Source organism: Zonotrichia albicollis, chromosome 20 (genome assembly GCF_047830755.1).
Source record: "Zonotrichia albicollis isolate bZonAlb1 chromosome 20, bZonAlb1.hap1, whole genome shotgun sequence".
Lineage (NCBI taxonomy): Eukaryota > Metazoa > Chordata > Aves > Passeriformes > Passerellidae > Zonotrichia > Zonotrichia albicollis.
The window spans coordinates 1833223-1857083 of NC_133838.1; the positions used below are offsets into that span (position 1 = coordinate 1833223).

A 23861-nucleotide genomic window follows, 5' to 3' on the forward strand; every position below is an offset into this window, starting at 1 on the left:
TGGCCTTCCAGATTCCAAGATCAGCCAGACCTGTCAGGTGACCCCTGGGAGGCCAAGGCAGCCACACCTATTTCATGTTCCCTTGATTCCACAGGGCCCTGCAGTGTCACAATATCTCCTTGCTTCCGTGAGGCCTTGCAGTGCCACAATGGTTCTCTTACTTCCATGATGCCCTCAGGTGTTAAATTGGCCCCTTGATCACACAAGTCCTTAAGGATCTTAATGGTCTCCCTGGTTCCACAAGGCCCCACAGTGTCACAATGGTCTATTTGTTCCATGAAGCCTTGCTGTTTCCAATGCCCTCCCCAATGGTTCCACAATTTCCCATAGTGTCACAATGGCCCTTTCCTTCCATGAGGCCCCACAGTGTCACAAGGGTCTCCATGATTCCAAGGGGCCTTGCAATGCTCTCCATGGATCCACGGTGCCTTGCAGGATCACAATGGCCCTTTGGCTCCACAAGGCCCTGAAGTGCAGCAATGGCCTCTTGGCTCCACAAAGCTCCACTGCTTCACATTGGCCCCTTGGTACCATGCAGCCCAACAGAACCGCAAAGATGTCCTTGGTTCCACGAGGCCCCACAGTGTCACAGTATCACAATGGCCCCTTGGATCCATGGTACCCTGCAGAGTCACAATGTTCTCCTTGGTTCCAGAAGTTCCTACAGTGTAACAGGTTCCACAAGAGCCTGCAGTGTCACCATGGCCCATTGGTTCCACAATGCTCCCCAGTGTCACAATGGTCTCCATAGTGCTATGTTTGCCCAAATATCCCATCAAAAAAACCAAACTACATTTAAGGTAGCAACAATTTTAATTGAATAGTTTAGAAAATATATAAATAAGGGATAATTTGGTTCAAATAATAGCGCATAAGCAAAAACAACTGCGGGGTACGGAGGGCAGGGTTCTAGACCCTTGCCACTTCACGTACAAGCTTGCCAAGTGAAAGTCACCCCTTATATGCCATGTGTCAATGCCATCTCCTCCCATTTTCAGTTAGTCACTTTTCTGTCTCCGCCTTCATTACCACCTTTACCACGCATGCGCCACCACTCGGTTTGGTGGTCGCACAAGTCTTTGGGGGTCGTCACTGACGAAGGCCCTGTAGTCTTCTTCGTTGTCCTTTAATTCCCCTTTGGGTTACACATGCGCACCAAGCCAGTACAATGTAAGCCAAGACTAACATATCACTGCATCTACATATCAAAGCAATAAGTCCCTTATAATTAGCATTTTCTTGGACCCAACCAGGTTCTTGGTCATTTTTAGCAACTGTATCTTCAGCTTCTTTCCTGTGGTCCTTGAGAACATCTGCTGGGAAGGGGGGGTGGGTGGAGCCCCTCCTTTCCATCTCTTCTTTGGCATTACAACTTTTAACTATTAACTGTTTTATTATTCTCAAATATTAATTACTGTATCAATATTGACTACTGTTTCAATTTTTTATCAGCACGAATCATACCTATTTATCACAATAGGAAGGAAACAAGTGAATACCAGTGGTGCAGGGATATAGGTGGCATTTGAGTCATAGTAAAATATATGTATTGTATAGGTGGCCTTGCCCCGATAAGTCCCGCATGTTCTAATGGGGCTAATTCCGAGGTGCCCATGGCTCTCCACATCAGCGCAGCGGCTCTGTGGGACCAGAGCTGTGCGTCAGTATCGTGCCCCGTGCAGCTGCAGCAGGCTCAGGAAACAGAGGGGCCCGAGGGTGCCAGTGTTCTCCGCCTGTCTGGCAGAGCCCGCTGGACAGGCTGTACAGGGCAAGGGGCCCCACGGGCCGGTGAACACCAAGCTCTCGAGGCAGTTTTGCCCCGTACCCGTCACACGTTGGGGCACAGCGCAGGAGGCTCATCACCACGGGGGCAGGGTGTTCTTCAGCGAGGCTGACAATGGCCATTTGCAGACCGGCATCCACAGACTCACAGGACATAAGTCTCTGCAGCATGGCACTCACCACGGCTTGCACCTGGAGGAAGAGGCATGGGGAAGACTTGGAGTGCTGTCCAAGGGAGCAACTTGCCCAGCTTCCCCCAAGAAGTGCTTGCCTTCCCAGCCCACTGTGATGGGGCTGAGGGGGGCCAGCAGACATGGCTTTAGGGGCCACGTGATCCTGGGAGGCCTTCAGCCCTGGCCCTAGGCTGCTGCAGAGAATAAAAACCCTTCTGGAAAAACTCCAGAGTAGGTCTAGGACTGACAGTGAGCGTGGGCATGGCCACAGTCTCTGGGATGCCCTGTGGGATGGTGTTGGTGGTGGCCATGCCCTCTGTCAGGGCCATGTCAGCCTCCTCCCAGCCCTCATCCATTTCCCAGTCAGAGCGGTGGCCAGGTCAGAGGACACTGTGCTGGCAGCAGCCTCTGCCGGCAGCTCACTGGGCCTGGATTCAGGCTGGGCTGTGCCCTCAGGTGTGGGGCCGCTGGTGTTTTTGTGCTGAAGGCACAGGAACCTCCACAGTGTCTGCAGCAGAAGGACAGGCGGGAAGGGAGGGATGTTCCATGGTCTGCTCCAAGCGCGGGGCTTGGCTGGGCAGTGCCAGCAGGCCCAGCCCAGGTGGGGATGGCCTCAGGTACCTGCGCTGCTCGGTGGAAGCGGCCACGGATGGGCTCCTGCTCTTGAGTCTGGTCCTTGACCGCATCTGGCAAAGAGAGAGCTCAGCCAGAGCTGAGGGGCTGCGGGAGAGGCCGGAGAACACAGCCCAGCCCTGCGCTCCCCAGGCAGGGACAGCCCCCCAGGAGCCCCGGGGATGGAGCACGGCCATCGGTGGGGGCAGCCCCGGCCTCTGTCCCATCCCATCCATGGGCGTGTCCGCAGGGATGGGATGGGATGGGATGGGATGGGATGGGATGGGATGGGATGGGATGGGATGGGATGGGATGGGATGGGATGGGATGGGATGGGATGGGATGGGGCCAGGATGGCTGCAGGCACTGGCCCTCCAGCCCAGCTCCACCACTCACCGTCCTGCAGTGGCTGCAACTACTGCAGCTGTGCAGGCTGCTGCACTGGGGCAGCTGCAGGGCCTTTGCTTTTCTTGCCCCGAAGCCTCTTGAACAGGCTGAGCAGTCTGCCTGCCATCCTGCTGTCTGACCTCAAGGGCGCCTTTGAGACAGATGCCTCAGCAAAGGCCCGAGTCAGCGAGTGCTGCAGTCGTGCCTTGCAGGCACCTGCAACAGAGGAGCCTCAGGAAAGCTACAGGACAGCAAGTCCTGCACTCAAGGTCTCCTGCCACAATGACAGGAGACTCCTGGTGAATGATGGAGGTTCCCACAGCCTGGCCACGAGGGCACCGGCTGCAGGGATGGAAGATGCCTCAGAAAAGCTCCAGGTCAGCAATCAGTGAGCCGGCTGTGTGGGGACACCTCACAGCACCGCTCTGTCACCTCCTGTCCTGTCACGTGCATTGAGCACTGTGGCATTGCCTCGTCACTGCCAGCACCCATGTCACCATGTGTCACAAAGGGTCCTGTTCCATTCTGTTCCATGGTAACCGTGCTGCGCCGTGTCAGCAAGGGCTGTTGGAGACGCTGCCAACTGCCCTGGGGGCACCCCCCCCCCCAAAATGCCTCTGATTGGAAGAAATCCATTGCCCCAAGTGTCTAAGACAGCCTTGGACACACCAAGCCCAGCCAAATGCTCAGGGAAGGACTCTCCACGGTGCCCAGCCCGCACAGCCTAGGCTGGGTGCTGGCTCTGGAACAGAGCAGCCTCCAGCAAGCACAGGGCAAACGCATCTTGCCAAGAGTTAAAACACAGCAGATAGGGAAGGTGTCATGAATGTGTGCATCAAGGCCTTTGAATTCACAGCTCCCCAAGAGAGCTTTGGAGCACTCGGCTGGACAAACAGGATCTGGCTCAGACCTGTGCTCAAAGGTGGGCAACAAACCCTGCTACAGGTGCTTGGCTTGGTCTCTGCAGGCCCAGGCAGATGCCCAAGCTGCTCTTCACATCCTTGCCCTGCCCCTCTGCCAAGTGCATGGGGCCTCAAGGACTGAAGGAAACACAGGGAGTCAAATGGAGACACTTGCACCTGTCTCACTGGGGGCTCCTGGGAAAGCAGTTTCCTTGGGAATCAAGCCCCTCTCTTCCGGGGGCACTTCCCCAAATGTGTACATTTCCTGGGCAACACCAACACACTCTTAAGTGTGGGGTGCGGAAGTTCATGGACATCACACCATGACCAATATGATCCAGTGAAGCTAAATTTATTATTCCTAAAAAGACTCTATTTATAATAAATCTCTACTGTCCACGCGTCTCTAGCTAATACATGATTGGTTAATCCTAACTGTTCACACAACTAAAATAGAATGCTGATTGGATTACCTAATTTTTCAGGCATCTTGCTGGGGTTGTCTGGCCTACCCATGGCTCACTTTCCCAAGCTTGCTGACAAACTTACTGAGTCCTGATGACTCTTCTTCTTGTATCTTTTTCAAGGATATACCGACCCCATTTCTGATTATGTCCATAATTCATTCTTTGTGAATGTGTTCATTGTCCATTATTACAAGCAGGCTGGATTCAGTGCATTGGCTAAATATGGCCCTGGTCTTGTCAGAACTCCTCAACCTGCAAAATATCTTCAACAGTTCCCCACTTTTTTTTTGCACAAGCCAGACTGATTTAAAAGCATGGTCCATTACTTTTTGCACACAGCACAGTAAGCAAGGCACTATAAGCAGAATTGAAAAAAGAATAAAAATACAATAATACGTAGAATTATTTATTAATTACATAGCCAAGAATACCTAATACAGGCAATAATACATAATGCCAAAGCATACAAAGTCCTTGAGACAGCCTGTTATTCCCCAGGATTTTAGCCACTCATCAAAAGAATTCTAAACAACTGTCAGCTTTTTCACATTCTCCTTAAGCAATGACAGTTTCTTGTGAATAGATTCAGAGTGGTCAGAGAGATTCATGCAACACATCCCTTCAAAATCTTCACACCCATCTCCTTGTGCTAGCAACAAAAAATCTATAGCAGCCCTATCCTGTAACACAGCGTGGTGTATGCTACTGACATCAGTGGTAAGCTCATACAGTATTGCAGATCTAATGTTAATTTGTTTTCCTGTCCAACAGGCCAATTATTTGAATTATGTAAGGGCCTTTGATGAAGCTAATCCTGGTGTAAAAAGTGATGCCAATTTAACCGAAGGCCAATTCCACAATTCTACATTATCGTTGCAGTCGGAGCCTAATGGATGCACACTACGTTTTGGACATTGGAATTTGTGCCTGATGTCAAGCATCTGTTGAATGCTAGGGGCAAAATGTGTCAATTTCCCAAAATAGCATGGTCCTCCTAATGCTTTCCGAGGAATTGCAGGCCAAGCTTTATCTCCACAAAAGAGAAACGAAAGTAGAAAAAAGTTATTGTAGAAGTTTTTGTAGAAGGGACTTTTCTCTCAAATGATGGAGAAGCTTTTCCTGTAGTAACTAATGCTGCAAGTAGAGTTTGAAAACCTTTCAATTGGAAGATTTTAGGAAACTTGAGAGCTGCAATTTCACAATTTGGTTGAAAATCTCAACTTGCACTGTCACTTCTGCAGTATATTTTTCCATCTAACATGTTAATTCCAGCTGATGTGCATACCCTAATAAGATTTATAATGCCACCCCATTAGCAGGTGATGTGTCATAAAAGCTGGGAGGACAAGTGTGGTCAAGAAGCAGCAAGACCGAGAGTGCAGGGTGCTCCTCTGTATGGTTTAACAGCACAACAGTTCCTTGGCAAGGGGCCCTGGGCTACTGCCACTGCCCAGGCTGGGAGCATTGATCAAGTCTTACAGATGAGCCAACAACTAGCATATAATGCTATCCTTGCACTTCCAGATAAGTTACACACTATGTCTTTTACACAGATTTGTCAAAGAAAAAATGAAGGCTTTGATAAATTTGTAGACAAATTGCATGAAGCTATCTACAATCATTCTGATTTAAATTCAGACACAAAGATACAATTGTAGAGACTTTGGGATCATTACTCCATTCAAAATAGCTTTCCCTTCAGTCACAAGAGGCTTCCATCTCTTCCGAAAATTGCCTGCTGAAACTCTTCTGCTCCCTTTCAAATGAGTTCACTACTCCAGCATAACCCTTGAAGCATGGACAGATGACTCTTCAACTAATTATAGTAGAAAAGAAGGGTATTTATTGCAGCCCTGGTCACATGTGAACTAGTTTCCAAAGACACGTGCAAGGAGTTGCAGACTCCTGCTCTCTAATTCTACAGAAAAGGTTTTATATTAGATTTCTAAGGACACGTAATACGTAATTATCACCTGCCTGCTTCGTGTTTTTATCAGCTGAATATCTATTACAGCTGTGCAATTGTATTCCCTTAACTGGGTTGATGGGATTTTGAAATGAGGAAGTGGTTGTATGGGAGGAAGAAAGCCATCTTCCTCATAGTGAACTCTTCTCCCATGGCCAGCTGGCAAGACCTTTTGACCTGCTGCTCATGGTCCAAGCCTCTCCTAACTGTTCAATTATTCTTAAGGCAAGGTATTTCTATGGTCTCTGCTTCTTCACAATTGCTTTCTCAACCCCTGGCACTCCTAGCTTTATGTTCCTAATATATTTGGTACTCTTTAACTAAGGGACATGATTTCTGCTAGCTGTATTACTAACTTAGCTTCTTACCTCATTTGAAAATCTTAACTAAAACATGCAATCTTCTACTTTCTCAATTCTATTCCCAGCTGGCCCCTCGACTCATCTGCATTTTCAGTTATCCTAATTACATTTTCAGCTAACCCCTCGACTCAGGCACATCCCTGACTGCCTCTCTCCCAGCAGCTCAGAGCTGCATTGCACAGCCCTTGCTTTGCGCCAGAGAGCACAAAGCAGGCTGGCCTGGTGGGCCTGAATATTTCTGCCAAACACTCTGCATCTCACACCTTTGCTCTGGCTCAGTGCAGAACTGCAGGATTGCAGACGCTTCCTCCCAGAGCTGCGTGAGGCGCTGGCTCCTGCAGATGGGCCCTGCCAAGCTGTCCCTGCCTCACGCTGGCCTCGCTTCCCTGGCACAAGTGCCGGGCCTGAAGGAGCTGCCCTGTGCTCCAGCCTGCCGAGCAGCCCGGCTCCCTGTCCCAGCGCCCAGAGTGCTGCACACACTGCTGGCCTTTGCCAGGAGTTGCAGGGCAGCCGGCAGAAGAGGAGGAATCCTCAGCCAGCCCAGCGGCCCGCGGCTGCCCTTGGCCTTTCTCTGCTCCTGGGCACACTCCAGACGGCCAATGCCTCCAGGCCGGGCTGTGCCCAGCACGGCTGCGCTTCCCTTCGGCAGCAGCCAGCTGCCACCTGGGCTCTGAGAGCGGAGGATTCGCCCGCTGCCAGGAACAGGCACCCAGGGCCCGGCTGCTGCCTCTTGCAGCTCCAAGGGCCTCCTTCCAGCCTGCCTCTGCCGGGGCTCAGGCTGCTCCGGCCTCTGCCGGGGCTCTGCTGGGGCTCCAGCCCAGCCAAGGCCGGGCGCGGTCTCACCTCACAGGCGCTGACAGCTCTGCACCACAGGAGACCTTCCCAAGCACCCTCTCTGATCTTTCTGCTTTCTCACTTGAGCAAGGCTCTCCTCCAGCCAAAGAGATTATTGCATTTAGGGGTACAAATCCAAGTGGCAGGAACCCCAGTGCTCTCCAGTCACAGCTGAAGGCCTGCATCTGCACAAGATGTTTGGGCTGCCTCATTCTTCCTTTAGTTTTGCCTTCAAATGCCATTGCCCTTTCTGCCTCAAGTAGAAATACCACAGCTGTGTCATAACCAGCCAGTGGGTCATATTCCAAAGGCAGTGTGGTCTGGAGAAGATGAATGAAAAGAGCCCTCCTCACTTATGAAATCATACAAAAGAAGACATATGTGTGACTTAGCACCAATAAAAAACAACTGATAATTCAGAAGGAAATGTTGAATTTTCTGAAGGGGTCAGAAGGAGGAGAATCTTCCAAATTAGTTGATGTTTCAGAAACTTTAATTAATTACAACCCTAATCTATAATCCTATGCTACAAATCTCTTCAACAACCCTACTCTACAATCCTACTCTAAATTGGTAACAGAGATAACATCTTGACATGATTGTTACGTTCTCATCCCCTAGGGTTAGGGTTAGGGTTTGGCTTAGGCTTAGGCTTAGGTTTAGGCTTAGGCTTAGGGTTGGGGTTAGGGTAAGGGCTAGGGATAGGGTAAGGGTTAGAGATAGGGACAGGGTTAGGGTTTGGCTTAGCATTTAAGTTTAGGGTTAGGTATTAGGGTTAGGGTTTAGGGTTAGGGTTATTCTTCTTCTTCACTGAATTGATGAGTTGTGCCAGGATGAATGCTGGCTTAGCTGAAGTTACAAATGGATGCTGTCCACCGGAAAAAAAAATGCAATAAAGAACAGTGAACCATTACTTTCCGAGTTCAGTGCTTCAGAGACTCAATCAGGATACATCAAGTTCCTAGAAAGACCCAGAAAGAGGAGCAATGGGACCATGTGCTCCCCAGTCATCCCCAATGAGCAAGACTTTGCCATCATGGGCAAATGTGGCCCAGAATCCCACTTATCTGTTTATTGTGATGTCTTCATCACGCTGGGATTTTTGCCCTGCCAGTGCTCTAGAAATGGTGCTTTCTGTCCCTGGGTTATCTTCCTTTCAGGAAACCCCAATGGCTCACACAGGTCCCTGCCTTTGAAAGACACTGTGCTAATTCCCACAAGGACAGAAAGCAGAGTCTACCATTCCATGCCCATGTCCTCGTGTGCTGGATGGCACCTTCCTTCCCAGCAGGGCCAGCCCAGTGACACTGGGCCCTGCAGTTCCCTCTCTGCCACACAACCTGGCAGTAACCCTGGCACAGTTCCCGTCTGCTTGAGCGTGCCAGGCAGCAGATGGGGCTGGGACAAGTCCCTCCCAGCTGTCCCTGTTTGTGTGGCAGAAACCTCTAAGGGTGGGCTGGGGGGCACAAACCAGGGCCCCTCAGAGGCTCACAGTGAGCCCCCACAGCCCCTCCTGCCCACAGCCAAATCTCTGACTGCTCAGCTGGGACTGGCTTCCTTGGGTTCTTCCACCACCATTTCATGTCTCTGTACCCCGCATTGCTCTACTTCAATTCTTTTGCCATTAGATAAAACTGAACACCCCACCAAATCACAAAAGAGGGCAACTGTTGTAGAATTTTGCTCAGACATGGCTTGAAGGAAAAAAAGGCCATGAGGATATACAGCTGATGGAGAAGTAAAAGGCAGCTGTGAGGAGCAAATTCTCAGAGCCTGTTTCTGTAAATAACTAGGTTCTCAGGCACATTTCTATAAACAGCAGGGTTCTCAGGCAGTTTTCTCATAACCGGCGAACATTCTATCTTTGTCTGTTTTGGGAAAGTAAATGTGAGTTTTGAGAACCACTCATATCACGGTGAGAACACAGATCTTTGTTTCAATAAACAAACCACAGGTATTGAAAACAAAAGGAGGGGTTAGAGTTTGCTCTATAACCTATGATGAGCTCGGATTTTGCAATATGTATGAGTTTAATTAACACTGTTATAAAAAGTGAATGGTTGAATCAATAAAACGGAGCTCGATGCTGATCAATGAAGATGGGTTGTCTCCCTTCACTTCAATAGGCAACAGAAACAGTCAGAGGACAGAGCACCTCTCCTCTCAGGAAATGCGGAGAGAGGTGGAGTTATTCCATTTTGTGAAGAACAGGCCCCAGGGAGACTTTATTGCCACTTTCCAAGACTTCAGAGTGGCTTTGAAGAATGTGGAAGACATCTTTTTTAACAGGGCCAGTTACAATAGGATATGGACAAATATTTTTAAACAGAAAGGGCATCTAATCAGAGTAGGTCTATAAGGAAGAACTTGTTTACTCGGAGCATGGTGCCACCGTATCACAGCTTGCCCCAAGAGCTTGTAGGTGCCCCATCCCTGCAACCATTTCGGCTCCGGTGGCAAAGGGCTCTGAGCAACCTGATCTCTTTAAAGATGTCCCTGCTCATTGCAGGACACTTGCACCAGAGGACCTTTACAGGGCCCTGCCAGACCAGCCCAGTCTAGGATTCCTCACCATTTTCATTTGAAGAGCACCAAGAGTGGAGATGAGGAGGAAGGGGGCTCATCTGATGCCTTGGACTTGAGTGGAGGAGGAGCCCATCCCTCAGAGCCTGTTTCACCTGCAGCCCCTTCACATTTTACCTGCAGGAGCTCCTTGGCAGACCAGCGCTGCTCCTCGTCTCTCTGCAGGCAGCAGTTCAGGAAGTCACACAGCAAAGCTGAGAGGAGCTTGGGCTGCCACAGCTTTGAGGTCCCCATTGTGGCTATCAGGTGTTGAGCCTGGAAAAAAAAAAAACCACAAGGCTCCACCCACTGCTTTCACATCTCTTAGTGCTCTCCCAGATCCCTTTGTTTAACCTCTGCTCTGCAGTGGCAGTTTCTACCCTGGCAGACACCCAGAGATGACTTTACCAACAAAAACCCAAACCCCGATGCAACCACAGCTTTTCCACCATCCCACAGATCTTGCCTCGGCAGCTGATTTCATTGACTGACCTAGTTAGTGGGAACTACATCACCTCAAGCACATTTGCTTCTCTGAGGATTCACACCAGCTTGAGAGGCTTTTTGGAAGAGGGACTTTGCAATACAAATTTCAAGGATTAGTACAGGAAAGGCATCTCTGCAGTGCTTGTTGGTCCTTTAAGCACAGCTGCCATAGAACAAAACTCATCAAGCTTTTTGTGCTGTTCTTGAAAACAATGGGAATTACAAGGAAAGAAAGGAAATCCATCAGTTAATCCCCAGGTAAGGAAACAAACATTTACAATCTCATCTTCAATACAGACACATTAAGATGCCTGCACAAATGTATTGGGATGAAAATGCCTGCTTGGGCACACAGGAGACACCCGCAGCTCTGTCTCAGCAGTCTGAAAATTTCAGCTTCCCATTTTTCAGCAAAAGAGAAATTTTCATGGTCAGAAGAAGGAGAGGTGCCATCCCTATGGTCACCCTCTGCTCATTTGGCTACTCAAGTCAATGCATTAGTGGTAGACCCATCCCAGAAAGTGTCAGGAAACAAATGGGAGGTTTTGGCAGGCTCCAAATCACCAGGCTTCGGCTTGGTGACACAGAGAACGTTCCTTGGGCTAGGAGAGAAACACGGTCACTAAATGCAGTGCAGCAGCACTGCACAAGAAGCAGAAGAGACTCTGTGGCCTTTACACCCTCATGCCCAGGTTTCAGGCATGTTTCCCAGTGAGAAGCAACTGCACAGTGGGTTAGGTTCCTCTCTAAAGACCCCAGTTTTAGAAACTTTGTTGGGTTTGGGTTACATTCCTTCATTTATGGAAAGATAACAGAAGTTCTAAGATGCTTGTTTCCTGTTACTGGGGCCATCTCCACAGACAAAAGAACTGGAACCCCTTATAACCCAAAGGAAGGTGTTCCTAAGAATGGAGTTTGTTTGCATGTGGTAAGGCTTGAGTTACCCACCGATGCAAGCAAAACAAGAGCAGATGCTGATGTGTTGCAGGGATATTTGTAGGAGGGGACGTTGGTGGAAGTAGTTCCAGCAGATGGCAATGGGATTTTGTCCAACGGCACACAGGACAGGGGACAGGTGAGAAAGACAGTGGGATCAGTGAGTATTTGCTCCTTACCGTGCCAGAACTTTTGCTCAAGTAAGGAGGTTCTTGTTCTATCATTTCAGTCCCCACAATTCCAAAAGACCATATGTCCACTTTGGGGCCATATGGTTGACCTGTCACCACTTCAGGCGCCATCCACCAAGGAGTCCCGACTAGCGAGCACCGTCTGCTCTGCTCAGAGTTGAGCTGAGTAGAGAGGCCAAAATCAGCTGAGGAGAAAACAAAATACTGGTTTTATCTGAATTCTGTGCAATTAGGAAAGCAAGCAAAAGAATTTCCCAGTAGAAGTTTGAAAATGTGCTGTTGAATCTCCTGGCATTGGCGACTTAAAAAGTCCCCCCATTTTTTACACGGCCTCTAGCAGTGGCTTTTGTTCTTTGGAAACTTTAGACTTGTAACTCCCTCCCTCTGGAAGGGACACACAGAGCAAGGCCACTCTTGACTGCTTGTGGCTCCTTCTATCTCTGTGCACGTTGCAACTGTGCCCTCAGCTCGCAGCAGGGGTCCCTGCACTGCCACCAGCACCATTTTTGGGGAGCTGGCTGTCCCTCCAAGCAGCCCCACACCCACATCCCTGGAACGCTGCACCTGACCAAGAATATACTGACCCAGCTTGACAGAACTGTCAGTTCTGAGAAGGATGTTGCGGCTCTTCACATCTTAATGGATCACATAGTTTGAATGAAGAAAATCCAGTCCTTGCAGGCACTGAGAGAGAAAAGAGAAAGTGGTGGGCAAAAATGAGTGATGTGATTTCATCACACAAGAAAGGAAACAAAGAATCTATAAGATTCCCTCTCTGGGGGAATGGGGAATAATGGCAGAGCAGTAATGGCCACTGAGAGAAAGGGCTTGCTGTTCCAACACCTACAGAGCAGGACCTTTCTGAGGAAAGGCATGTCAACTTTTGAAAGAGCAACAGCACCTGCTGTTGTAGGCTGTCCCCTGCAAACCAGCCAGGATGATTCCTGCTGCAGTGCATGTGCTCAGAAGCAAAGAGCATTCTGGCTGCACTCCTATCCTTTTTAGCTGAGGACTGAGAGAAATGGGTCTCTCTCTCTTTTCTTTGCTGACCATTTCAAATCCTGCCACGAGCACCTTTGCTTTTACAGGCAAGGAATGCAGTGAAGACAGACTCCAGGCAAACATTTAGAGAGGCAAGGTAGAGAACAGCAAATACAAATACAAGAGGGAGAGCAAGAATTCAACAGCAGGAGATAAGTGTACTGGCACTGAGTACAGGGAGTGCAGGGGCACTGGCAGGCCTTTCACTTGAGATGCTTTTAGTTGCCCATAGCATACCAGCAACACAGAAACAAAGCTTGGCCCAGGAAATCACTCCAGCTTTGAGCCCCTGTTTCCCAGACAATGCTGCCCAAGCCCTTGGAAACACAGCTGGGATTGCTGACCTCCCGACAGATGGCTGCCATCTCATCTTCAGACAGGCAGGTCTGGCTGATGACATCGCTCAGGATGCCTCCATCCATGTACTCCCTAAGCAGCAAGAGTTCCTTGCCCAGAAGGTAGCTGAAAGAAGGAAACGAGGACATGGAGATGCACATGCATGGCTACGTTGAATTTTTGCTTCCAGGTTTCTTATTTCCAGATGCCTTTGTGACAAGGACAGAATCAAAGGAATAGATATTCCCTCTTGGCTGTGCATTGTTTGCAATCTGTGCAGTCTCAAAGAGAAAGACACAGCTGTGTAAAAGATGTCTTAGATGGGCAGCAAATGAAAAGTGCAGTTTAGAAACAGCCCAGATATAAAGTCTGTCAGGCATGGTGTTTCTGGAAATAAGTACCTAGTCTTCCTGGCATGCATAGCAATGGCAAAGAGGGGCAACAATCCAAGGGAAATCCACTTTAGGATGGTTCATCAGCACTTAAGGAACTTTAAAAAATCAATCCCAAATAAATGTGGAGGCAGTGAACTTCCAGGTTATTGAGTTAGGAAGTTACAGCAGATTCAGGTTTTGAATAATTTTGGAATAATTATCAAAGTAGGCGTGCCAGGGAAGACTCATGCAGACAAGATGCACTCTTTTCTCATCCATTGGAGATGAGTAGAGAAATATGAATAAATAAAAATTAACAGCTCTACTTTCTGCCACTGACCAAAGTGGGTTTTTAAACTCTTATGTTTGCTGTATGTAAACACACATCCATGGGATAAGACCATGACCTCTCACCTGTCTAAATAACTCACAACACTGGGACTCCTATACCTCTTCATGATCATTATTTCATTAAAGGTTAGCTCCTTCCTCCTCAGTCCTTGAAGATTTATTTTTTTATTGCCACCGAAAACGACATTGAAAATGAGTAACTTGAGCGGTTGGTGGCACGAGACTACAAGGCAGTGGAGAGAGTGATTTTTGCAATGACACAGCTGAGATGTGCAAAACTGCCTTGTGATTAGGCACTGCAGTAATTAGGAACTGACATTCCAACAGCCCATTTCTCTGCTCCCTTGGGAGCCAGTTACAGGACATGTGGGGCCACTGACATTTTGCCTTGTCCACTTGGTAACAGTGATGTCTCAACTATCACCCACAAACCTCTGACCACACTCTCTGCTGCTTTGTTTGGGACTCAGAAGAAGTAATCAATGCCTTAATACTCTGTTGATTCATCTTGTGATATGGGCAGGGCTTAGGGCTTTCAGGGACGCCTTGCAGATCTCTCCCTATGTGCAGTTCCCAAGTGCAGCACTGCAGGAGGCTAAGGAACTTTCAGATAACTTACCAGTAACTTTCAGATACCTTACCAGTAACTTTCAGATAGATTTGCTGGCAGCCAGAAATGAGAATTCAGGACTCTGAAGCTGTAGCCCCAAAAAGCAGTGAGGTGCTCGAAGGCACCACCTTTGTTTTAGCAATTGAGAGCGAGTGAGCACGTCCTTCTCTGAAAGGAACTGCTGCCCTCCGTGCCTTCCTTCTGGCAGCTCAAGAGGACAAAGTCCCAAATGTGTTTTGTGGGCTGGCACCAGTCTGTGCTTCTTGTGCCTTTTCAGCACAGCTCTGCCCAAAGCTCCAGCCACCGCTCTCACCAGAGGGGAAAGCCCTCGAGTGCAGCAGAGCCTGCAGGGGCTGTTGACATTTACCTCTCCTCCTGTGGCAGTGTCCAATGCTCTATAAACATCTCCAAAACTCCTAGAAACAAAACAGAACCAGAGAAAGGAGAAGCCATTTAGATCTTGCAGTGAAAGCCAGCCCACACAAGAGATCTCTGCTGGAAGTGTCAAAACCTGCGGGATGCAGGAGAGCTCTGCCAGAAGGCAGATGATGCATTTTTCTCTCAAGTGCATGGGCACTGGGCCTGTTCGTAAAGCACTGGGGTTCAACTTCTAAAGGGAGGTTAGTCTTTCCTCTTGGGTTTCTCTGTCTAAACGTTGTGGTTCCTATCCTGACCACAGAGTGTTTCCTTCTTCAAACCAGGGGAAATAATTGTTCCTGGGAACTGCTATCTCACAGCTTTGATAGGGCGTAGGTTGCTCTTTCAGGCAAACAAGTTTCTTCTTTTTTCATTAGTGTGCCAGTATGATTTTGAGACATACAAAAAATGCTAAAGAAATTAACACAGAGCTGCCCCACCCTTGAGAGACAAGGAGACCTTCCAGGTCCCATTCCTTGATGCAGGCAAGACTTTGGTAGCAAGGAGTATCTCTGACAATGCCTTCTGAGCCCACTCACAAATTCTGAGCAGCATTGAGAGATGGGACAATCTATCCCCCGTGTGTGAACATCTTTGCAGCTGGCCTGACTTCACGCTGGATAGACATTCCACCCCAAAAACACCTGGCCCATGGTTGTGCAGGAGTAACTGCTGTTGGACTCACCCGCTGCCAATATATCTCAGATGTGTGTATTTCATCAGGGGATTTTCAGTGGGGTTCACCATTCTCCCTGAGGAAAACAAAATGCAAGATGCTGACTTTAAAGCAGAGATCCCAGCTTCCAGGAGATACAAAAGGCAGCCCCAGTGCCTGGAGCTCTGAGCCCTTTGTGGTCAGCTGGGTAACAACGACCACAAGCAGGCAGACAGCTCTGCAGCACAAGTGGCCAGCACAGAGACTGATTTTGTACAGACCTTTGAAGAGTTCTCTTGACAGGAAACAAAGACATCCAGGGATGTGCAATCCCAGGAGAGAAGGACATCTTCCCCACCTTTCAGCAGTTTGCCAAAGGAATGCCTTCCCATTTGTAAACCAGAGCAGCTCAAGCTATAACTAATCCTGATGGGGCTTTCAGCATCAGTACCCTGACCTGTTTATGAGCAGGCTGAGCTCAAAGATGCCCCTCTCCCAGCTAAGGAAGGCTCCAGCCTCTGCAGTCCCTCCAGCCCTCAGGGACAGGGCAGCTGGCACAACAAGGCTGGCAAAGCCCAAACATGAGCACTGACAGTCACTGATGGGAAGAAGCCAGAGCCAGCCTGAGCCCCGGACAAGCTGTTGGCCCCATTCAGGGCACAACAGGATGGGCTTTGAGATCAGCCACACCGAGGTGCATATCAGTGCCTTTTTTGTCCCAACAGGTGATGGTAGACACAGAATCCACTGGGCTCTGGTCTCAGCCCTGTCACAGACTGTCACAGACATTCTTTCATAAAAATCCTTTCTTTTTGGAGTTTTCCTCTTCTGGGAAGCTGAGGCCCCAGAAAGAGAATGTAAAGAATAATTATCTGCTGATGTGGAATGCAATAGGTGCACCTGTGATTGGCTCATGTTCCATGTGTACAATTACGGGCCAATCACAGGATCAAGCTCGGGGACAGATTCACAGAGAGCTCTCTTGTTTTTAGATTCTTATTCTATTCTTAGCTTAGCAGCTTCTGAACTTTTCTCTGTCTTCCTTTTAGTATAGTCATAATGTATTATATATCATAAAATAATAAATCCAGCCTTCTGATCATGAGACCAAGATTCTCGTCTATCTCTCTCACCCTGAGGAACCCTTGCAAAGCCATGTAACATTTGGTGGACCCCTCGTGTAAGGACAAATATTAATTTGATAAGACCAGAGGAGCAAATTGCTGCAGTGGGTAAAATCCTGTATGTGTAGCATTTGATGGTTGCTTTAGAAGTGACCACAAAAGTGGATTCAAGCCAGGAGCTGAAGAACTGAAGATTCTGATTTGGACAGAGTTCACAGCCAAGGCTGACCAGCAGTGAACCTGAAACCCCCCCAGGAAGATGTTTGAAAAGAGCAGCAGAACCATGGAGCTGGCCAGAGCTCGCTGGACTCTTTCAAAAGGTACTGTTGGCTTTTCCCTTTCTGATGAACCAGACTTTCATAGTTTGTGGCTGTTCATATGGGGAATGTCCCCTCTGGACGATGAGGTTCATTTCTCTGCTTCAGAGGAGAAACTTATTGCCCTCTGGCAAAAATGGGATGAAGACGATGGACTTTTCCTGTCAGAAACAGATCTCTATGAGTTGTTTCAATGGGAAAAGCTTTTTGGATTCTTTACTGATTTGCTATTTGCCTTGGATGTTTTCGTATGGGAGTGCATGGGCTCCTTTTTCTGATTCGTTTGGGGTCAGGGGTGCAGATTCTCTCCCGTCTACCCAGCATTTAAGAAAGCTCTTTCCAGTTTTGAAGAGGAGAGCAGCTGTTTTTTCCTGGATTGCTAATTGCACAGGGCAAGTTCCGTTTCCTCCGTTCCCAGTGGGAGAAGACCTTTTGGAGGGGGATGAGATGCTGCTTCCCACCCCCCCTGCCCCCCGGAGGGGGGGGTGAAACTACGCCATGAGAAGAATAATTTTTTTTTACTCTTTCTCTGGAGCGTGCGCAGATGGAGCGGTCTCTTGGCCCCCTTCTCTCTCTCCGGGGGGATGGGAGTGGGCGGTGCTGCCACAGCCGGCCTCTCGGACCCCGCCCCGTTCAGAGATGGGGGTGGTACCGATCCCTGAGGCCCCCCCGCCCCTGCCAGCGCTGCGGACACCTCCAAGACCCGCCCCGCCAGCCCGGCCGCCTCTCTGGGCGATCCCGCCTCCGCTGGTTTGCCTGCCTGCGCTGATGTTGCTAGCGATCCTCCGCCGCCGCCCCTCCCGGCTGTTTCGCTGTTGTCCATGTGCATTCCGCCAGCGATTCCGTGGATGACCCCAGAGTCAGCGGCAGAAGACGGCGGCGACCCCGCGCCTTGCCTGCCGCCGCTTTCAGAGCCAAGGGCACAGCAGTGTCGTTTCCTGTAGCTGAGCCACTGTTGCTAGGCAACAAAGACGCGTCTGCAGCTTCCGGCTCATTAGAGGAGGAATCCTCTCCAGCCCCCTCGGCCCCCCTGCCGCTTCCACCGGCCTCCCCACTGCCTGAAGCCGAGACGGTCCCTGTTCCAGATGGTGCTGAAGACGGCACCGAACCCACAGGACCCTCGGAGCAGCCCGCAGCCGCTCCTACACCCAGCGTGATTTCCCCCCCGAGTGTTTCGGGTCATCCCAGGGCTGCCCCTGCAGCCCCTGTGGGGCGAGCTGGGACAGGGGAAGAGGGCGTCAGTCACTCCTTCCATGGAACCGGCGCGGCTCGACAGCTGGGGCGGGGGGGGCAGGCCGCCTGCCTGCTTTCAAGATCAGCATTCTCGGTGGGTTGGGGAGTTTTTGGTCAGTTGCTGTCCCTTAGAGGTTGCCATCTCTGCCTTTCTTTTGCACCCTAGCGGCAGGGGGCAGGTGCGTCCCGAGAGTTCTGCCTTTGGTCCCCAGCCCGGAGGGGGTGGTGCCATGAGGCAGATGGGAGACACACCTGATGCATTTGCATTGCAGAGGGAGAGGGCACAGCTGGAAGAGACCATGGCTTGTTTGCTGTGGGGAACAAACATCTCCAGACCCAAGACGAGATTTCTGGGGAAGGCTTCTATTTCCCTGCTGCTGGCATGCCTCAGTGGTTTTGGGGAAAGGAAGTGTCTCACCACCCATGCTGCCATTGTACTGGCAGCAGGGTGCAGGCCTGTGGGAATGCAGAGCCTGCTTCATGGTTTGACCTGGGCTATTGGGCTCAGGAAGTTTCTGGGCCAGGACCACTGCGTGGCCTCCTGATGTCTCTGGGAGTTGTGGTTTCTCCTACCGGTCCTGGCCCGCCTTTTGTGGGCCAGCTTTGGGGTTCCTGGTCTGTTCAAGGGCCAGGGCCCCCAGGACCTTTCTTTCTCTGGCTTTGGCTGCTTTGCTGCTGCTGCTCTTTTCGACAGAAAAAAAAAATTAAAAATTAAATAAAAAAAGATTGAAATAGCTGGCAGCAGCTCTGAAGCATTGAAGCATTGAAGGGCCAGAAAAGGACATTCCACAAATTGTTCAAATTGTTTGAAATAGTTTGAAATTGTTTTATGACCGTCAATGGTTTTTGATAACTATTGATGGGACTTTTTGCAGAAAGCCTGTTTCAGGACCAAAAAGGACTTTCAGATATGTCCAAGAAGAACATTTTCAGCCCATGGACTGTTCCTGAAACTCAGCTGCTTAGACTTGAATTTTCTTTGTGTTGTTTTTTGCCTTTTCTTAGATTGTAAGATTGTTTAAGTAATTTGTTAGTATTGTATGTTATACAGGTGAAGAAATTTCCTGTTCATTCCATATCAGCATTTTTATTTTTAGTTTATATAATTTGGAAAGGTAAGATGTCATGGACATTCTTTCATAAAAATCCTTTCTTTTAGGAGTTTTCTGGGAAGCTGAGGCCCCAGAAGAAAAATGTAAACAATTATTATCTGCTGCTGTGGAATGTAACAGGTGCATCTGTGATTGGTCTTCTGTGAGTGTTTGGATTTGCTGACCACTCACGGGAGAGTTTGTCCTTGCTTTCTGCCTGGACACAGAACTTTGTTATTCATTCCTATTTCTATTCTATTCTTAGCTTAGTAGCTTCTGAACTTTTCTCTGTATTCCTTTTAATATAGTCATAATGTATTATATATCATAAAATAATAAATCCAGCCTTCTGATCATGAAACCAAGATTCTCGTCTATCTCTCTCACCCTGAGGAACACTTGCAAAGCCATGTAACACTGTGATCTCATAATTCCATGAGTTTCAAACCTTGAACTTGATGGTCTTGGAGGCTTTCCCCAACCTCAGCTATTCCATAACTCCATGATCCAATCGTTCCCAAATCCCAGGATTTTCAGAGGTCAAACTTGATGTTCTTGGAGATCTTTCCCCACATTTCCCCCGTGAATTCCAACCAATCCTCACCTCTCCGTTTTCCCTCCCTCCAGCGACCTGCACGCTCCGTTGGAAAGCTTGGAATTGGCCTTCTGCTCCATCGTTCCTGCCGACATCGCCTTCCTCTGTCAAAGAGTCTCTCCATGGCTCCAAAATTCTGGGATCCCAACATTCCATGATCCCACATTCCACAATTCCATTAATTACGATCCCAGATCCCATGATCCCAGAACTCCATTTTCCCATCATTCCATAATTCCATTCAATTTCATTGAATTTGATAGTCTTGGAGGTTTTCCCCAACCTCAGCCAATCCATAATTCCCCAATTCCACGACCACACAACTCCATGACCCCATAATCTCATGGATCCATAATTCCATAATTCCATGATCCCATGATCCTCAGATGTCAAACCTGATGGTGTTGGAGATCTTTCCCAACCTCAGTAATTCCATAATCCCATGATTTGATTCCACAATTCCATGATCCCATAATGCCATGATTCTCCAACTTTGACCTTGATGTTCCTGGAGATCTTTCCCAACCTCAGCCATTCCATAACTCCAAGATCCCATCATTCCAAAATCCCAGGATTTTCAGAGGTCAAACTTGGTTTTCTTGGAGCTCTTTCCAATCTCAGCCATTCCACAATTCCATGGCTCTGTGAACCCATAATTCCATTATTCTCAAACCTTGAACTTGATATTCTTGGAGCTCTTTCCCAATCTCACTCATTCCATAACTCCATGATCCCATAACTCCAAACTCCCAGGATTTTCAGAGTTCAAACTCGATGTTCTTGGAGACCTTTCCCAACTTGAGTCATTCCACAATTCCATGACTCCATGATCCCATAATTTCATGATTTTTCAAACCTTGAACTTGATGGTCTTGGAGGTTTCCCCCAACCTCAGCCATTCCATAATTCCATGATCCCATGATCTTCAGATGTCAAACCTGATGGTGTTGGAGACCTTTCCCAACCTGAGTAACTCCATAATTCCATTATTTGATTCCACAATTCCATGACTCCATGATCCCATAATTCCATGATTTTCAAACCTTCAATTTGACGGTCTTGGAGATCTTTCCCAACCTGAGTCATTCCACAATTCCATGACCCCATAACTCCAAAATCCCAGGATTTTCAGAGGTCAAACTTGATGTTCTTGGAGCTCTTTCTCAACCTCAGTCATTCCACAGTTCCATGGATCTGTGATCCCACAGTTCCATGATTCTCAAACCTTGAACTCGATGGGTTTGGAGATCTTTCCCAACCTGAGTCATTCCATAACTCCATGATCCCATCACTCCAAAATCCCAGGATTTTCAGAGGTTGAACTTGATGTTCTTGGAGCTCTTTCCCAACCTCAGCCACGCCATAATTCCACAATTTGATTCCAGAATTCCATGACCCCATGATCCCATAATTCCATGATTCTCAAACCATGACCTTGATGGTCCTGGAGACCTTTCCTGACCTAAGTGATTCCATGATTCCAAGACCCCATAACTCCAAACTCCCAGGATTTTCAGAGGTTGAACTCGATGTTCTAGGAGCTCTTTCTCAACCTCACCCATCCCACAATTCCATGATTCCATCATTCCAAAATCCCAGGATTTTCAGAGGTCAAACTCAATGCTTTTGGAGATCTTTCCCAACCACAGTCATTCCATAACTCCACTACTTGACTTCACAATTCCATCATTCTCAAACCTTGACCTTGATGGTCTTGGGAGCTCTTTCCCAAGACAGAGATGGATGCAATCCCAGCTCTCATTGCCCACAAATGCACACCAATCTTCACCTCTCCCTTTTCCCTCCCTCCAGCGATCTCCAGGCTCCGTTGGAAAGCTTGGAACTGGCCTTCTGCTCCCTCGTTCCCGCCGACCTCGCCTTCCTCTCCCAAAGCTTCCACGCTCCGGCCCTCAAGCGCTTGGACCTGAGCAGCCATGACTTCTCCCAGGGCCTCCTGGAGCCTCTGTGGCTGCTCCTGGAGGAAACCTCAGCCTCGCTGCTGCACCTGGATCTCATGGAATGCTGCATGGCCGACTCCCATCTGGACGCGCTGCTGCCGACGCTGCGCCACTGCTCGTGCCTGTGTTTCCTGGGAGTCTACGGCAATCCCCTGTCCACGGCCACGCTCAGGGATCTGCTCCAGAAAACCTTGGAGCTGCGCGACGTCCACCTGGTTGTCTATGCCTTCCCGTGGTTTGCTGCAAGCCGCCGGAATCCACCTGGAATTTTGAGGAACCAGTGGACGAGGAACTTTTGGCGGCAGTCAACGTTGAGTTTTGCCAAATGTTGGCGAATTCCAGGAGGAGTGACCTAGTGTGGACTTCCAACCCCTACGGCCACGGAACCTTGGACTTCTTCTCCTTGTGATTTGGGAAAAGCTCGGAGCCTTCATGGTGGAAAAGTTCCAGCACCTTAATTCCAAATTCTTCATCCCAAAATCCAAATTCTTCATCCCAAAGTCCAAATCCTTTATCCCAAAGTCCAAATCCTTCATCCCAAAATTCTGCCTCATCCCCTTTTTTTTCCTTTATTTTGGTGCTTTTCTGTCTGGTTTTTATATTTTTTCACCCCATCCTGGTGTTTTGTGTTTTATTGTAGGGTTTTCCCCCTCATCCCGATGTTTTTCCATCCAATTTTGGTGTTTTCCCTCCCCAATCCCAAAGTTTTTAATTCGTATGGGACATTATTTAAGTATGAAATAAATATTAATTATTTATCAGAAATTGGTTATTAATTAATTAGCTGTCACCACTCAATTTCTATCAAATCCCCAAACTCTTCATCCCAAATTCCCAAATCCTTCATCCCAAACTACCAAGTCCTTGATCGAAAGTTCCCAAATCCTTCATCCCAAATCCACAAATCGCCAAATCCCCAAATCCCTCATCCCAAATCCCCCAAGTCCTTCATCCCAAATCCTTGATCTAAAGTTCCCAAATCCTTCATCCCAAATCCCTATAATCCTTCATCCCAAATTCCCAAATCCTTGATCCAAAGTTCCCAAATCCTTCATACCAAACCCTTCATCCCAAATCCCCAAACCCTTCATCCCAAACCCTTCACCCCAAATCCTTCATCTCAAATCTCCCATCCTAAATTCCTAAATCCCCCATCCCAAATCTCCCAAACACTTGATCCCAAATCCCCAAATCCTTGATCCAAAGTTCCCAAATCCTTCATCTCGAATCCACAAATTGCCAAATCCCCTAAACTCTTCCTTCCAAACCCTTCATCCAAAATTCCTCAGTCCTTCATCCCAAATTCTGAAATCCCCCATTCCAAATTCCCGAATCTTTTATCCCAAATCCTTGATCCAAAAATTCCCAAATCCTTTACCCCAAATCCCAAATTCCTTAATCTCAAATCTCCCAAATCAAATCCTTCATCCCAAATCCCCCATCCCAAATTCCCAAATCCTCCATCCCAAATCCCCAAATGCAGGATTTAAAGAAGGAAGGAGTTTTTTTGGATTTTCTGGGAATTTTAGAGATGAGAAAAAAGAAGAATTGGGCAAGGAGGAAACCCCTTCTGAAATTAATTATTTAAATCAAAAATAGCAGTTTTGGGGTTTTTTTCAGAACTTTTTTTAGGGTTTTTGGGGTTGGGTTTTTTTGTTTGCTTTTTGGGGTGTTTTTGGGGTGGGTTTTTTGGTATTTTTTGTTGTTGTTTTTGGGGTTTTCGAGTGTTTTTTGGGGTTAGTTTTGGTGGGGTTTTGGTCGTCTTTTAGGGTGTTTTTGGGGTTTTCCCATGCTTTACATGGAGTTTTTTATTGGGGCTGACTGGGGTTTTTTGGGTGGTTTTCCTGTGGTTATTTGCGGTTTTTAGAGGGGTTTTTGCCATTTTGGGGGCTTTTCATAGAGACTTTTTGGGGTGTTATTGGTGATTCTTCTGGAATATTTTTGGTGATTTTTGGGGTTTTTTCCAGGTTTTTCGGGTGATTTTGGGGGTTCTTCCAGTGGTATTTTTGGGTTTTCTTTGGCGTATTTCCAGTGTCTCTTTGGGGTCTTTTGGGGCTTTTTGGTGTTTTTTGGGGTTTTTCAAGTGTCTTTTTGGGAGT

At 48.3% G+C, this 23861-nt stretch overlaps 2 protein-coding genes across 5 annotated transcripts; one reads left to right on the forward strand and one right to left on the reverse strand.

Moving 5' to 3' along the window:
- Positions 1-794: 794 nt before the first annotated feature.
- Positions 795-17854, reverse strand: LOC102065374 (serine/threonine-protein kinase PAK 1). 4 transcript variants are annotated; one of them, XM_074555381.1, is made up of 9 exons: positions 17646-17852; positions 15475-15541; positions 14740-14788; positions 13046-13163; positions 12245-12344; positions 11649-11845; positions 10186-10323; positions 2577-2641; positions 795-1974 (listed from the first exon to the last, which is right to left on the reverse strand). In XM_074555381.1, exons 6-9 carry the CDS (start codon positions 11769-11771, stop codon positions 1959-1961), a joined length of 342 nt encoding a protein of 113 aa, XP_074411482.1. In that variant the 5' UTR covers positions 11772-11845; positions 12245-12344; positions 13046-13163; positions 14740-14788; positions 15475-15541; positions 17646-17852; the 3' UTR covers positions 795-1958. The 4 variants fall into 4 exon arrangements, with proteins under 4 accessions (XP_074411482.1, XP_074411479.1, XP_074411480.1 ...); XM_074555378.1 differs by lacking the exon at positions 2577-2641 and having other exon boundaries at positions 17646-17854; XM_074555379.1 differs by lacking the exons at positions 2577-2641; positions 14740-14788; positions 15475-15541; positions 17646-17852 and adding an exon at positions 13826-13933.
- A 141-nt stretch (positions 17855-17995) lies between these two features.
- Positions 17996-22118, forward strand: LOC141731263 (leucine-rich repeat-containing protein 14-like). Its single transcript, XM_074555383.1, has 2 exons — positions 17996-18212; positions 21617-22118. The coding sequence occupies exons 1-2, from the start codon at positions 18139-18141 to the stop codon at positions 22116-22118; spliced, it is 576 nt and encodes a 191-aa protein (XP_074411484.1). The 5' UTR covers positions 17996-18138.
- Positions 22119-23861: the final 1743 nt, after the last annotated feature.

Bases quoted from the DNA above. Each gene is read 5' to 3' on its own strand.
- LOC102065374 (XM_074555378.1), bottom strand. From the start codon at position 11,771: ATGGCGCCTGAAGTGGTGACAGGTCAACCATATGGCCCCAAAGTGGAC. The intron at 10,324-11,648 runs GTAAGGAGCAAA...TTTTTTTTCCAG, and splicing joins TGAGCAAAAGTTCTGGCACG to GCTCAACACCTGATAGCCAC. The intron at 1,975-10,185 runs GTAAAATGTGAA...CTCTTCCTCCAG, and splicing joins CTGCCAAGGAGCTCCTGCAG to GTGCAAGCCGTGGTGAGTGC.
- LOC141731263 (XM_074555383.1), top strand. From the start codon at position 18,139: ATGGAACCGGCGCGGCTCGACAGCTGGGGCGGGGGGGGCAGGCCGCCT. The intron at 18,213-21,616 runs GTGGGTTGGGGA...CCCTCCCTCCAG, and splicing joins TTTCAAGATCAGCATTCTCG to CGATCTCCAGGCTCCGTTGG.